The sequence below is a fragment of the Aquarana catesbeiana genome, linkage group LG06 (assembly GCF_042186555.1).
Source record: "Aquarana catesbeiana isolate 2022-GZ linkage group LG06, ASM4218655v1, whole genome shotgun sequence".
NCBI classification, from domain to species: domain Eukaryota; kingdom Metazoa; phylum Chordata; class Amphibia; order Anura; family Ranidae; genus Aquarana; species Aquarana catesbeiana.
In genome coordinates, this window is record NC_133329.1 from 147,770,574 (window position 1) to 147,787,807 (window position 17,234).

A 17,234-nucleotide genomic window follows, 5' to 3' on the forward strand; every position below is an offset into this window, starting at 1 on the left:
ATAAACCATTGCATGTCTCACTTGCATCACAAATCCCCAAAATAGAGTGGAATTTGGGAGTCTCAATATGAATAACCTCTATGTGACAATGTGATAAATAGTGATATGGAGCTTATGAGTGAGCACAGAATTAAAGTGTAGAAAAGTCTGGAGTAGGAGGTCGATCGATATTTGGTGTTTTTTAATCGGCATCGGCCGATTGTGCTGATAAAAAAAAGGCAGATTTAAAACTTCAGCGCGACTTGCAAATGACTTCTGTAATAGAAGTCAATGCAAGTTGCCTGAAGTCTTCTCTTGTCTCTCCTATCTGGGCAGCCTGCCAAGTCTGAGAAAAGCAAAAGCGATACAATGGTTATACTTCTCAATGGACTGAACTCTTCTGGAGGAGTTTTCAGTTTAACTATTTAACCACTTCCCTACCCGCCTATAGTCAAATGACGTCCACAGATGGGATCTCCCATCCTGGGTGGACGTCATATGACGGCCTCGAGGTCCCGGCCGCCTAGGGGGTGCGCGCGTGCCGCGTTGCTCGGGACCCAGTGCGTGTACCCGGTGGCCGCGATGTCCACCGGGCACCCGCGATTGCCCGTTAACCGGGTCGGACTGTGGATCTGTGTGTGTAAACACACAGATCCACGTCCTGTCAGTTCAGAGGAGAACGATCTGTGTTCCCAGTACAGCGGAACACTGATCGGTCTCCTCCCCTTGTGCGTCCCCTCCCCCTACAGTTAGAATCATTCCCTAGGAAACACATTTAACCCCTTCCCGCCCCCTAGTGGTTAACCCCTTCACTGCCTGTCACATTTACACAGTAATCAATGCAATTTTATAGCATTGATCGCTGTATAAATGTGAATGGTCCCAAAAATGTGTCAAGTGTCCGCCATAATGTCGCAGTCACGAAGAAGAAAGGGGAAAAAAAAAAAAAAAAAGCTGATCGCCGCTATTACTAGTAAAAAAGATAAAAAAATATTTTTTTTTTTTTAAAAATGCCATAAATCTATCCCATATTTTATAGACGCTATAACTTTTGCGCAAACCAATCAAAAATATGTAGAAGAATACGTATAAACTGAGGAAAAAATTTGTTTAAAAAAAAAAAAAAAAAAAAAAAAAAAAATTGGGATATTATAGCAAAAAGTAAAAAATATTGTGTTTTTTTTTTCAAAATTGTCGCTCTCCTTTTGTTTATAGCGCAAAAAATAAAAACCACAGAGGTGATCAAATACCACCAAAAGAAAGCTCTATTTGTGGGGAAAAAAGCACGTCAATTTTGCTTGGGTACAACGTCGCACGACCGCGCAATAGTCGTTTAAAGTGCGACAGCGCTGAAAACTAAAAATTGGTCTGGGAAGGAAGGGGGTGAAAATGCCCGGTATTGAACCGGTTAAAGACAATCTTTTCTGACACTTGTTGCTTACAAGTAAAAAAAACTTGTATTTTTTGCTAGAAAATCACTTAGAACCCCCAAACATATATACATACTTTTTACTTTTTTTTTTTTTTTTTAGCAGAGACCCTAGGGAATAAAATAGCGGTTGTTGCAATATTTTATGTCACACGGCATTTGCTCAGAGGTCTTTTAAACGCAATTTTTTTTTGGAAAAAGTACACTAATGAATTAAAAACAACTAAAACAGTAAAGTCAGCCCATTTTTTTTTCCATCCAAAAGTTTTGATTACCTGTTTTTGTATATTTAATTTTAATCTAAATTGTACATACAAGTGAACTGATTGGAGGTTTGTTTTGTTTAATATTTAAATGTAAGAAATTTTCTGTATCACTGATTACTTATAGGGGTTGTAAACCCATTACAACCACTTTAACCTACAGGTAAGCCTAGATTAAGGCTTACCTGTATGTGCAAGAAATAGCCCCAAAACCTAAAAGGTTTAGGAGATATTTGCAGGAATAGCGGCACTGATGTATACGGAACATGCGCTGTAGACATCGGGCGCAGGCGCACTGAGCATGCCGTTTCTAACGGCGATCATGCTGTAAGTGGGAGTGACCTCCTCTGACGCCGCCATCTATCCCAGAGTAACTTCCGGGTATCGCGGCTCCGGTGCTGCTACTGGCCGGAGCCGTGATACCCGGAAGTCACACTGGGATAGATGGCGGCATCAGGAGGCGAACGAGGGCCGATGCCGGGGCTTCGATCTCAGGTAAGTAATTCATAATGAGCTAGTATGCTATGCATACTAGCTCATTATGCCTTTGCCTTGCAGGGTGTATTTATTTATTTTATTTTTTAGGAGGCTTTACTTCCTCTAGAAGGCTGCTTTCACACTGGAATGGGCAGGTGTTGACAGTAAAACGCTGCTAGTTTTAGCGGCGCTATTCCTCTGCTAGCAGGGCGCTTATAACCCAGCTAGCGGCTGATGAAGGGGTTAAATGCGCCTGTGCAGGGCTGCTGCTGAATCGCTTTGCAGGCGCTTCGGCAGCGGTGCCCATTCATTTCAATGGGCAGGAGTGGTGGAGAAACGGTATACACCGCTCCAAAGATGCTGCTTGCAGGACTTTTTTTTATCATCCTGCCAACGCATCGCCTCAGTGTGAAAGCACTCAGGCTTTCACACTGAGACTGCAGGGTAGCCGTTTTTCATGCACTTTACAGGTGCTATTTTTAGCCCAAAAGCGCCTGAAAAACACCCCAGTGTGAAAGGGGTGTGTATATATATGTATATATATATATATATATATATATATATATATATATATATATATATATATATATATATATATATATATATTTATTATTGGCCAAAAAAAAATAAAAAGCCATCATATCGGCCAACGGCCGCCGTGATTTCTAAATATCGGCCAGAGAAAAACCCATATCGGTTGACCTCTAGTCTGGAGTATGCTGCAAAGTGTAGAGGGGCAACAAAGCTCGATTTTTTTATGCATCTTACAATACTATGGAAATGAACCATATAAATAGCTTCTGCTTTAAGAAGGCTCTACTGGGCTTTGCGATAATCTAAAAAGACATTTTTTTCTACCCTTAGCTACATATCCAACATCCTCACAAAACCCAACCTATATAAAATGTATGAATCATGTACTAAACATTATACTAGGAATGTCACAATTGTAATCACACGCTAAATACTGCCTGTAAACAACTTGAACATTGATTTTATACAAAAGAATTATAAAGAAGAGCTACTGAATAAAGCAATAGAAGATACATTTTCTTTGTTCTTTATTGGATAGGAAGGGCAAAGCAATATATTATATATATATATATATATATATATATATATATATATATATATATATATATATATATATATATATATATATATATATATATATAATTTTGTTCAAACAGTTGGATGAATTTCCCACTGCAGCTATTGTATTTGGACAGCTGGCCCACCAATTGTAAAAATACCCAAACAGCGTTTGCACCTGACTGGATGCAGACACTGTTCAGGTGACAACTTTCCACCCAGCAACTTCGATCTTCCAAGCTAAGAATGTCAGGCAGGAGGGGGCTCACAGGGCCCTTCATGAAGCGAATTTTAGCAAGCTCATCAGGAATCATCAACTCTATACTGTAGTGCAGGAGTCGGCAACCTCAGCACTCCAACTGTGGTGAAACTACAAATCCCATCAAGCCTCTGCGAGTCATGCCCGATTGTCAGGGGTCTTGTAGTTTCAAAACAGCTGGCGGGCAGAGTTTGCCTTCCCCTGCTGTAGTGTATAGTATGTTTTGTTGTCAGGCACTGAGTTTTCTGATCATGTTATTACCACGACAGGAAATCACCCCACATGCAATAAAATCCTTTCAGAATTCCATGCTTCCCTATTCCACCTAAAAAAAAAGACAGAAGCCATTATTTTTTCAAAAAAAGATATACCTTGAGGAACCCACATTTCAGTTTAGGTTTTTTCCTAGAGCACCCAGAGAACAGGATACCTAGAATTGCGGAAACAGCAGCTAATACAGGGGTCTTCACTGGGATCCGAGAGTCCATATACATTAGCATCATGGGATGCCAATCAAAAATGACCATTGTTTCATGCAAATTGTAAAAAAAAAAAAAAAAAAAAAAAAAAAATCATCATCTTTGTTAAGTTTACCTTCTGTATTTTTTGTACTGAGGAGATGCTTTAAATATTAACCCTTTCATGCCCAAGTCTTCTGACATGTTGCTTACAAGTTAAAATACATATTTGCAAAAAAAAAAAAAAAAATACAAAGAACCCCCAAACAAATATAGATATACACACACACACACACACACACACACACAAATTGTTTTGTATAATGTAAGAGATGTTACGCCGAGTAAATAGATACCCAACAGGTCATGCTTTGAAATAGCACACTCGGGAATGGCGGCAAACGACGGGTACTTAGAAATCTCCATAGGCGACATTTGAAAAATGTCTACAGGTTACACATTTCGAGTTAGAGGAGGTCTTGTGCTAGAATTATTGCTCTCACTCGAACGATCGCAGCGATCTCACATGTGTGGTTTGAACACCGTTTACATTTGTGGGCATGACTTACGCATGCAGTTGCTGCTGCACCTGAGCACGGAGCGCTTTGAAATTTAATTTTTTCTATTTTTACACTGTCTTTTAAAAAAGAAAAAAAATTGGAACATTTCAATTGCTGTCACAAGAAATGTAAACATCCCTTGTGACAGTAATAGGCAGTGACAGGTACTCTTTATGGAGGGATCTGGGGTCTATAAGGCACCAAATCCCTTATTAACATTTAAAAGCATTCAAAACACCAAGTTTAGCCGTTTTGAATGCTGTCTTTTATTTATTTTTAATTCAGCGCCTTTAAGTCTTCAGTAAACTGGAAGTGATGTCATGACATCGCTTCCGGGTTACTAGATCAGAGACCCGATCGAAGCCAAATCTGGTTTCATTCGGGTCTTTGGCCAGTCGGTGGATGTGCCAGCTGGTCGCTCAGGCCTTCCGATGGGATGGGAGAGTCTGGGAGAGCTGAGGAAGGCGACGGCATCCCCTCCCACTGCGGCTTTTAGCCACATCAGTTGTTATCCCAAGAAAGCCGACCGTTTTTTGTTTTTTCTTTTTAAAGGCAAAAACGGTACAATCCCTTCAAGCCGAGGCCGCATGTTTGCGTACGGTCGGCGTGAAGGAGTTAAAGTGGTTGTAAAGGCAAAAAAAATGTTTTAATCTTCATGCATGCTATGCATGAAGGTAAAAAAATAAAAAATCTGTATGCAGCAGCCCCCCCCCCCCCCCCCCGTTATACTTACCTGAGCCCCCTCTTGATCCAGTGATGTCCACGAGAGCCTTGCCTCTCCAGGGCCTCACATTCCCAGCTGACTTTTGGCAGCAACGGGAGCCAATCAGGAGACAGAGGGAAGGGTGGGGCTGAGCCACGGCTCCATGTGTGAATGGACAAAGCCATGGCTCAGGAGCTTGCATGCCTGGGCACCACCACAGCAAGCTGCATGCTATGGGGCCACCTGACAGAAGGGTGGAGACAGAAGCGCCGGCGTAAGACCAGAGCTTCTCTGTGCAAAACCCTCATGAACATTGGTGGATAACGATAAGGCAGAAGGTATGGGGGGGCTGCAGCGCACAAGTTTTTTTTTTTTTACCTTCATGCATAGAATGAATGAAGGTAAAAAAACCTTGAGTCTTTAAAACTAATTTTAATTATTCACCGTGCTCGTTAGGTGCAGAAGACATACCTACAAAATGCTCCAAAAGCAAAGGCCACCAGTAGTCTTAATTCACTAAACAGCATAAGAAGCCAATGGCAAGCATAAAGCACAATACTCACACTGTTCAATCCAAAAATCTCTGTTCTGGTACTCAAGGGAAATACCACTGGTTGGTATAGGTTACCTCGCTTAGTACTTTTATCCTTGCATTGTTTGTTGAATAAGGCAGCAGATCTGTACAGCTAGGTACATAGCGATCTACATTTCCTTCTCATGTGATGGGCTCACCAGTTATCCCAGAATTTACTATATCAAAAATAGTTAATAAATCAAACATTTGTTGAACTGTCTGGTGTCAATATTTTGAGTCATGATGCAAGCAGCCACCAAGCGAAAAGAATTCCTTGTTCCAGGTCATAGACTAAATAAAAATAAAGCTAATGTATCACCATGACAGCCTGTCGCAGTTCTCTGGCAATCTTTAGTAAGTTGTGAATTTGTAAAAATTCACCTTGCCTTCCTTTGGCTGCAATAAAAAAAAAAAAAAAAAAAACCACACAACAAAACAAAACCAAGAGAAAAAGAAACCCAACAACCTCTTTGCATAGCTACTGCAAAGGTGGGATAACAAAACGAATTGCGTGATTTTACCTAAAGGACAAATGGCGTGCCTCAATCACCTCCATCAGCCTAAAAATGCTTCTCTGAGTCTAATAACTTAACAGTTTTCTTTTCTCTTGTTAAATAAACTACTTGACTTTCACACTAGGACCTGTTAACCCCCGACTAATGAGAGTACCTCAAGTAACTCTAAAGTGTAGAACTTGGTGAGGCTAAAGCTGGATACACACTATACAACTTCTGTTGTTAGAGTTCCTTTAGATTTACCTTCAACTATGTAATGCAATACAAGTGAAAGGGTTTAGGTTTGAACTCATATTATAGGGTTTTGGTAAATCTAAAAGAAAAAAGGTTGCTATGTGCCCCCCCCCCCCCCGAGCTGAACCACAGCTCTGTGTCCATTAAGACATGGAGCCTCGATTCAGCCCTGTCCTCTCTCTCATTGGCTAACTGACTGATTGACAGCAGCGAGAGCCAATGGCGGCGCTGCTGTGTCTCAGCCAATCAGAAAGGAGTGTCCCGGACGGCCAAGGCACTCGTGCACATCACTAGATGGAGATGGGGCTCCAGTAAGTATTAGGGGGCTGCTGCATACTTTAAGGTTTATATTAATGCATAGAATGCATTAGGATAAAAAACCTTCTGACTTTACAACCAATTTAAAAAGGAGAAGTCTAGCTTGAGCTTGTTTGGCTTGGCTTCTCCTATAGGTCACAGGATTGCAATTAGTTTTGCACTCCTGTGACCCATCCGACATCACAGGAATCAGTCCAGGCACCGCGTCAAACTTTTTATCACATGGTCAACCTGCCCCTACCAATCAACCTCCTCCTACATTCTTGCCTAGGCAGGACAGGAAGCCTCCTCCTGCAGCCTCCTGGGATACTGAGGTCACATATCCCAGGAGGCTTCCCCACAGCACCAGACAAATCATTCATTTCCTGCAGCAAGATCCTTGACAAGACAACAGGCTCCTAAAGACAAAAAAAAAAAAAAAAAAAAAAAGATATTGCAGGATATGATGGCCTAGGGGGTATGTTTTTTTTCTAGATAAAAGCAGCATGCTGTAGGTTAAATTTAATGGGAAGGAGTTTCTCTTTAATGTCTACCATAATGAACGCGGTCTGTACTGTGCTGGATAGATCTCATTATCTTTTGGAAACTAGATGGGTCTGTCCTAACAAAGGATTAACATTTTCAAGACTTGGGTTGTATATTGTGTGTTAAAGTGGAACTCTGGCCAAATTCTATTTTTTTACATGTACAAATAAATCCACACAAATAGAAGTGTCTAGTCTGCAAGGTTAGATACAAAAATGTTGTATTAACCCCATACAGTGCAGTCAGCAGCGACTGTCTGGCGCAGATTTACAGTTCTGGTTTATTTGAGTATTCGGATCATAGCAGAGCACTCGCATTCCAGTTCCTCCATTCAGCAAACATCTCACATTTTTTCAATGCTCGCAAGCTGTTCCAAGAGTGAAAGTGGGCTGTATAAACATCACAACTTCCCCTCTAATTACAGAGCCCCTTGCATTAGTTGCATTAGTTGAAAAGAGTACAAGATGTTCACCGAATGGGGGAACTGCAGTGCGAGTATTCTGCTGTGATCCAGTCCTCCAGCCAGAACAGTAACCTTTGTCACTGACTGCACTTTTACAGAGATAAGTGAACGTCAAAGCTGTACATAACTCTGCATCCTACACACATGGGACACACAAAAAAAAAAAAAAAAAATATATATGTTTTCAGACTTAATGGACTTATAAACCAAACTCTTTAAAAGTATTTAACAATTGCATATTACATGCCACTCTAAACAGAAGTTGCTTATAGAGCAGCATGTATAATTCTACTCCAAAGAAACTAGAAATGTAAGGAATATTTTATTCCTTTTAAATGTATGCTGTGTGAATGGGAACACAACATATAGTGGGAGAGAATCTAAAAATGGAAGTAAACCCTCCTAACGTTTTCAGCCAATGAGGCCGCCATCTTGGTCTCGGTTTGATCATCAACTGCTATTGTGCTTCACATGTGATCAGTTATGACACCAGCCATTGGATGGTTTGACAGTTTAGTTGAGAGCACAACCAGTGTGCCAGTTACATTACTGGCACGTGCTGGAAATCGATGGGTTTACTTCCACTTTAAATCTGACTGCAAAAGAGGAAATACTTTTTTTCCTTTTTTGAACCGTTACAGTTCAGTGGAAGTGACCACACAACAGAAGGAATCTTAAAGCCTGCTTCTATCATGGGAGAATATACATTAATAAAAAAAACTAGCAGTAAAACTAACCACTGTCCTACATCACATACATTGTGGAAAAAAAAAAAAAAACACAATTAAAAACATTTAATAAAATCCTCTCCAAAATAGCTAGCACTGTAATGTTACTGCCAGATCTTCAAGAAGGAAATAAAACAAAGACCACATTATGTACAATGTGCAAATAGTTCATGTTATCAGACTGAAGAGTATTGATAGGTGACTCTGCAGCAGGTAGAGCCCCAGGGATGATGATGTGGCTGTATCCTCCTCACTATTAGCTCAGTCATCCAAAAACCAACATTGTCCCAGATGGCTGTGGCACACGTCTGGTGACATCCGGGAGGAGAGGAGGGCTGTGAGAATGATCCCAATAACTATTCCAATCATCTGCATCCGACATGTAATAACGGCATTCCATGGGATTACAGGCTCACCACGCCTTACAGCCGGCTGCCACGTCAGATCCACACACACAGTCCAGAGCCCATCACTTAGTGTAGCACTGATTCATTGACTTCCAGCTCAGAGTGATGAGCGTGCACAACACTGCCTGCACACCACTGGCCATTCAGATCACTGAGCAGAGGGATTTCTTTATATAGAGATCAACACACACACACACACACACACACACACACACACAGGTAACCTTCACCCCGGCTACTTCCACCCAAGCAGCACAGCAATATAAAAAACACACAACGCTATTAACACTTCTATTTACGTCTGCAATCAGAATGGCTACAAGATGTTAATGTTAAGAAACACAGAAAAGGTCCATCAAGTCTGCCACTATTTGATCGATTTCTTTTTCTACCCGAGTATAGAGTTGTTTGTCCCAAGCATCTTTCAATTCACTTATTAACAGACTCCACCTGCTGATATCTACAGCCAGAATCACTGCATGCATATATTGTATACGTGAGCTTCTAGATATCTACTACATGCTTACTACTAAAGGGAGGTGGTTGGGCTCTTAGCTGTGGTCACTTACAAGTGCAGAGGGGAAAAAAAAAAAAAAGTTTCTCTACCACAATTGGGTATACAAAGTGAACACAGCTTCACTATGTGATCAGCCCCTACCTCCTATCTAAAACAATTCTGATGACCAAAGAGTAAGGGCCGCCATACATGTTGCAATCTGACTATACAACGTAATATGAGCACCTGCCAATCAAGTAGGCCCTTGCACTACATAGCTGTTGGTAAATCAAAAAGGAGATTGTACACCCAATGTGTACAGTGAGGTTTAAGCTGCCCATAAACTATGCAATCTGATTGTACAATCTCCTTTAGAGAGCACCTACCGAAAGAACCCATTTCGTTTGTATCAGATCAGGCCCTTGCAAAGTTAATGGTAAAGCTGGCCATAGAGAATGCAATTTTTTGATAAACATTCCAGGTGGATGGAGGAATCCTCACTGCTGTGCTACTGTATTCTGACAGCATGACTCCTCAGCTGACAGACTACACTGATCAGCAATGAAAGCGATGGTTGCATGTACTGATTGAACACAAACCTTCCCAATCAAGAGGAGTTGGTGACTAGGTCGCCTCCTCACGAATGCGCATGGCTTTAGTTTAAAGATTGTACAATCAGATTGTAGGGTGTATACACCATCAACCACAGAATGCAAAGACCTGTCTGATCTAATTGAAATGGGTTGTTCAGGTCGGTCCTCATATTACAGACCCCATTCACACCTGAACGATTTGTTAGCGCTCAAGATTTTCGGTGACTTCCCATCAAACACCTGAGCATCACACAGCTTAAAGCTCATCACTAGAAGAGTATGTGAGCTTCATCAGGGCAATCTTGTGCATTCTTTGACATTAACAGCATGAAAAAGAACTGGAAATGTTCATTTTTTTTTTTTTTTTTTTTTTTTTTTTTTTAAGAAACTGCTTGCCTCTCCTCTGCCTAGTAACCAGCTTTCCATTGGCTAAAGTAAAACCACTCAAGTCTGGAGAAAAAAAAAATAAAAGGGGCAATTAAAAATGTGCTGGAGAAAGATGCTCAAATGTGAATGGAGTCTAAAGGAGATTGTACAATCAGATTGTATAGTGTATGCCAAATTCATAGACTGTATAGAGCAGGGATCTGACTGGTCATCATCAGCTGTTCCTGCATGGAGAACTACAAGTCCCAGCACTGGAGCACACTGTGCAGCCCAGCAATAGTCCAATGTATGGCAGAGGCGATCAATGGATGAGTGGAGCTGTGTGGAGGGATCCCCACTGAGCCCATAGAGGATAGAAGGAATGGAGTGTCTCCAATGACAGCCCCGTCCTGGAATACTTCCCACTGCAGGTAAGTGATCACAGGTGGAAGTGGTCTTGTAGGTAGGTCGGGGGGGGGGGGGGGACAGGAAAGTTTGGCCCCGTGAGGGCAATGCCCGGTGTTCCCTCCAATGGCACCACTTACCGGCACAGGATCGGCTCTTCCAGATCTTCAGCAGCAGGATGATGATGGCTGCCAGATGGGACAAATCCCCGGTGAGTCGGAATACGTTCATGGTGTGCGGAGAGGCGGGTGAGCAGGGGGAGAAGACTGGGCACAGGTGACCCGGGGCCGCGCAGACTACCTCTGACGCTGCAGCCGCTCACTTCAATCCGTTAAAATGGCGAGAGCCGAGCTACGTGGCCCGGGGACGTGGCCTAACTGCAGCGTGCGCAATGCACGCCGGGACACAGCGCTCAGGCACAATGACGCGCCGCAATCCGACCTCGAACCACGCCCCCCCGTCCCGCGGCTTGCCAAGGTGGTAGCCACGCCCCTTAAAGCCAACGTGGGTCCTAGAATGTTCTGCAGCACTTTTTTGTTTTGACCCTGTCACTTCACTGCTGGAGCTTCCTGCCAGGGACAATCCCAGGATAAATCGTTTTCTTACATTGTATAAACATTTCTTACTAATGAAAACCGAGAATAAAGCACACGTGGGATTTAACCACTTAAAGTGATTGTAAGCCTTCGTTTTTTTATTTTTTTAAATAACAAACATATCATATTTACCTCCACTGTGCAGTTCTTTTGCACAGAGTGGCCCTGATCATTGGTAGCTCCTCCCCACATCGTATAACCCCCTAGGAGAAGCGCTCTCCAGGGGGGCTACCTTTGGGCGCGCGCCCGAGTCCAGCATTTACGTCTATAGACGCCGAATGTAGGGCTCGAGCCCCGCCCCCCGATGGCTGCGTCATTGGATTTGATTGACAGCAGCGGGAGCCAATGGCTGCGCTGCTATCAATCTATCCAATCTGAGCTGAGACAGAGGGGAAGAGCGCATCACCGGCGGGTGGAATACAGGACTCAGGTGAGTAAAACGGGGGGAGGCTGGACAGTGACAGAAGTTTTTTCACCTTAATGCATAGGATGCATTAAGGTGAAAAAACATGAGGGTTTACAACCCCTTTAAGGACAAGACCTATTTTTTACACTTGGTGTTTACAAGTTAAAATCATTTTTTTGCTAGAAAATTACTTAGAACCCCCAAACATTTTATATATTTTTTTCAGACCCCCTAGAGAATAAAATGGCAGTCATTGCCATACTTTATGTCACACCGTATTTGCACAGCGGTCTTACAAAGGCAATTTGTTTGGACAAAATACACTTTTTTGAATTAAAAAATAAGAAAACTGTAAAGTTAGCCCAATTTTTTTTATATTGTGAAAGATAATGTTACACTGAGTAAACTGATACCCAACATGTCATGCTTCAAAATTGCGCCTGCTCGTGGAATGGCGACAAACTTTGACACCTAAAAATCTCCATAGGTGACGTTTAAAAATTTCTACAGGTACCAGTTTTGAGTTACAGAGGAGGTCTTTTGCTAGAATTATTGCTCTCGCTCTAACGATCGCAGCATTACCTCACATGTGTGGTTTGAACACCGTTTACATATGCGTTTGCTTCTGCGCACGAGCACGTGGGGACGGGGCGCTTTAGATTTTTTTTTCTTATTTATTTTACTTTTTATTTTGTTATTTTTACACGGGTCACAGGATCACACCTGGAGGAGCTGTCACAGGAAAGGAAGAAGGACTGGCAGGCTACACGCTCGGAGCATCAGCTCCTTCTATTGGCCTGGGGTGGCAGTGACTCAACAGTACTATTTATATGTCCGTGCTGTGGAACAACAAATCACAGCACGGACAAATTCTTCTAAATGGTTGCAATGGGGTTAATGTGTCAAGATCAGTTTAAACAATTTTGTTTTCTCAGTGTGGCTGCCCAGAGATAAGTCCACGCTGTGATTTGTTGTCCCACGGCATGGACATATTAATAGTTCTGTTGAGTCACTGCCACCCCAGGCCAATAGAAGGAGCTGATGCTCCGAGTGCGTAGTCTGCCAGTCCTTCTTCCTTCCGGATGTGATCCTGTGCCCTTTAATGTCACTTCTGTGCATTCCACGCTGGTTCCGGTCTCTCTCCTGTGGCCACAGGATGTGCTGCGGACCTGCTATCAACACAGCCATGTACCAGGAGCCCCTTCCGGACATGAGGAGCCCCCGGGACCACTAACACAGATGAGCATGTGCTTTTCTGACCTCTTGTAAATGTGCTTGTATGCCTTGCCATTAAAATCAGCTTTTAATACTGCACTTAGGTGGCGCTTCCAGTGTTCCCCTTTTTATTTCTGTGTACAGAGTCAGCTCTCTGAGGACAGCAGGAGCCCTTGTCATCTCATTATTATACTTTTATCCTTGGACTAATGTTTTTCCTATGGACTAATGATCTTATGATACAGACTTAGTAATAGTGATTTTTAATATTACTATTATTCCTCTTTCTACTACACTGTACCTTGCGCTGGCCGTTGGGCAGATGGGATGTTTGACGTCGCTTCTGTCATCCAACGGCATTGAGTCGAGTGGGGGCCATCATTCCCTCACTCAACCTCCTGCCTCTCAGGGGAAAGGATCGGATCGTCTCTGCGGCTTTCGATGGCTCTAGCGGGAGGGGGTGGGGGCGCTTTCTTCTGCTGCCGATAAAAGTGATCTCGTGGTGAACCCGCCGTGGAGACCACTTTTATCTTAAAGCGGACCGCCTGCCGTTTAAGAAAATACCGGGGTTATGGCAGCTATCTGCTGCTATTTAACATTAAAGTACCGACGTATAACGATGGCGAGCGGCTTGGAAGTGGTTAAAGTGGTTCTAAAGCCTAAACATTGTTTACCATAATGCCATCTATCCAGTGCTGTGCCCGTCTGTAGCGGCTCCCTCCCCATTCTCATAGGCTTTGCTGAGGCAGCGGGAGCCAAAATTGATGAATCGTCTTGCTATAAACAACCAATACTTATTCGCTATTGTCACACAACTGGGTGGGCCTTTTTTGAAGCCTATTAGAGCCTCTGGCTCTAATCACAGATTTTTTTCTCCAATTCAGATTTTGTCTGACAATGCAGGAACTGGCGGCAGAGGAGAGTGACCTGCCTGCTCTGGGAATACTACAAACATCTGAGGATCCTGACGTGGGAGTTCGCCTATCCCTGCAGAGGGTAGTATCTGCTCGTGTGTCCGACCTTGCCACAGAGGAGGTCCATCAACTCTGGTAAGCGTTCAATCTCACTGTTACCTGGATGCACCTGGAGTCTGGAAGTTCCCCTCACATCCCATCCTTTCACCTTCCCTCTTATATGGATGGATGTGGCTGATTTTTGGATGTTGGATTCCCGTTTATTGGATTCACTAAATTAAATTTTTTTCACTGAACTTTTATTAATGAATGGACTTTCTTTATGCCTTAAGAACTTTCACCATCGCTTTGTGATTTAATAATCTTACACATAAGTTTTATCATCATTATATTGCAAGCGCACTTATTATTCTTCTTGTTTCTGTTTGCTACACCGATATTTGTGTTTTTTTGTTGCAGCTGCACTTTTATTTCAGTTTTGTGCTCATAGCGCGGTATTTTTTGCTTTTATTTGATAAATTAATTAAGACTGTCAGGAAATTCAATTTCGGCACAATAGATGTGGAAGCCCTATATTTCTCGGTCCCACATGAGAAAGGACTTTTAGCTATCCAGAAGGTATTGCAGCAGGGATCACGTTACAACAACGCTCTTAATAACTTTATTTTGAGCGGACTTGACCACATTCTCAATAATAACTATTTTTGCTTTGACGACTCCCACTACCTCCAGGTGCAGGGCGTAGCGATGGGGACACGTTGTGCCCCATCCTACGCCAATCTGTACCTGGGGGAGTGGGAGCGGTCACTTTTCAGTGACGAGGATCTTGTGATGTACCTGGGCCATGTTATAACGTGGCTCAGGTACATCGATGACATCTTCATCATATGGGAGGGTCCTGAGAACATTCTGATTGAGTTTTTTGATCGTATTAATATAAACAATTTTAATCTAATATTTACTATGAGCTACGATGTCAGTTCTGTGACTTTTCTAGATGTTAAATCTAGAATGCGATACACAAGGAAATATAACCGGCACACTTTACAGAAAAAGCACAGCAGGCAATACTGTATTGCATGCGGAGAGCTTCCATCCAAGTCCCTTAAAAAATTCCACCCCATATGGACAATATCTCCGTTTACGGAGAAATTGTTCCAATGAAACATTATTCAAGATGGAGGCTGACAAACTTCAGAGTCGCCTACTAGAGAGAGGGTACAGTCGTTCCTGCTTATGCAAAGCTTATAATTGAACCATTGCAAAAACACGCAAAACTTTACTGTTTAAACCCCAGACGAAAAATAAGAAAAAAAAACAGATCCCATGCGCATTATTATGCGCTTTTCATGACAACATAAACAAATTCGGAATATCATTGAGAAACACTGGTCCATTTTAACGGACAATGAGACAGTAAAGCACTTTATTTCTCCAGTTCCTTCTATCACTTTTAAAAAAGCCGCGTCCTTAAAAGACAAATTGGTAAAAAGCGAATATCGGAGGACCAAGAAAAAACACTGTTCAATATATGGAACTTTTCTATGTGGACATTGCGCTCATTGCCCATGGATCAGAAAGGAGAAAGTTTTCACCCTTCCTAATGGTCAGGTCTTCAAACCGAAGCATTTTGTAGATTGCCAAACTCCAGCAGTTGTCTATTTAATGACTTGCGAGTGCGGCGCATTTTATGTGGGCAAAACGAGGCAAAGGTTTTGGTGTAGAACATCTAAACATATTTATAGCATGGAGATAGGTAATATCTATCTCCCCCTTGGAAGGCACCTGTTGACACAGCACCATTATAGAATGCCGAAGGTTGCCTTCGCCGCCCTTGACCGGATACATATTCCGGCGAGGGGCGGCGATTGGAACAAAAGGCTGTTACAAATTGAACAGAAATGGATATATAGGCTTGGGGCCACTACATACCCAGGCCTTAATGAATCAATTTCATATGTTCCCTTTCTCAAGGGTTACAGCTCGGGAAAAACCAGCTAGGATTGCATGACCAGGGGAATGGGTGTAGATGGACAGAGTGTAGGGATGCCTTCCTTGGAATTCTACCCATGATTGCATTTTCATTGACCATCGCCAATGGAAAGAGTTTTATGTCTTATATATATGTCTCAATAAATTACTGTTTACTAACAGGATATGAAATTGGGTTTTTCCCAATTTGGCAATACATAAATATGTATGTCTGCTAAATTTATGCATTCATGGATATGAGTTTTAAAAATGGGGGTGTCTCTGTGCTCTGGATTATTAATACTTAAATTGCCATTAAGAATTTACATAATGCACCTTATTTCATTTACCTATTTACTGCAACCAATAAATTAACTTTCTGTAATAAATTAGGTTTAAAAGAGAGTAATAAATATATAACTATAACAATAAGATGAATTTTTTGTTCAATTGGACACTTTTTGACCACCAAAATGGATATATATGGAATTTGATGAGATAATTTTATTAAAATATTTTCCCTTTATTCCAGGAGTCTGGACTGCTGCGGCATCGTTCTCCCTTGGCCTCTGTGGGGTTTCCCTTACGCCGTGGGGCTTCCTGGCAGGGTGGGGGGATGTTCCACATTCCTCTCCCTAAGTAGCACCCGCAGTGTCAACATCACCCACTATGGGGAGCTCTATTACGGCTGGTGGCGTTCCGTATTCGCCGTCGGACTGGAGAATGAGGGAGTGCGCAGCATGCACGGTTTGATCCCCTGTTTCAGGGGGATCATTCCTACCGCGCATGCGCACGGCTCATCTCCTGTCACGCTCATTGCGTCGGAGGTGACGGAAGAGTCCGGGACACTTTAGCCTTCCGGAACGCTGAGGTGGCCACAGATGGGCCGCACTCGGCGGCCAGGTGGTGCTTCTTCCTCTTGGGGGGGTCATTAGTGGGGGCCGGGTCACCTGTTAGTCATCACATAATTAAAATGGAGATATAACAGGAGGTGCTGACATGAGGAGTCTCTTCAGTTGATCCCCAACCAGCTGAGCATTTGCACTTACTGATCACTAGGTAAGAATGAGGCAGTGGATGGTGTTAAAGCACCACTTCTGTCCCATACAACTCTTTTATTGTCCTAATATTTTTTGTGCTCCTTTTCATTTCAGAGCTTTTAACCATTTATATTCATTCACAATTTTGGACCTGGTGTTTCCCATCACAGGGACCACAGAGTCCTAATTACTTTTATATGCAGTCAGGTACTTAGTAAAACTGTTTCACTTTCACTTTAGCACTACCT

The 17,234-nt window shown here is 42.5% G+C and overlaps 1 protein-coding gene across 1 annotated transcript in view; it reads right to left on the bottom strand.

Moving 5' to 3' along the window:
• Window positions 1–11,285, bottom strand: part of KDELR2 (KDEL endoplasmic reticulum protein retention receptor 2) — a 32,020-nt gene extending 20,735 nt beyond the window's left edge. The window contains exon 1 of the mRNA XM_073591031.1: window positions 10,985–11,285. Coding sequence (XP_073447132.1) covers window positions 10,985–11,075 — 91 coding nt within the window. The 5' untranslated portion in view covers window positions 11,076–11,285. The remainder of the gene's footprint in view (window positions 1–10,984) is intronic.
• Between the last annotated feature and the right edge of the window lie 5,949 nt (window positions 11,286–17,234).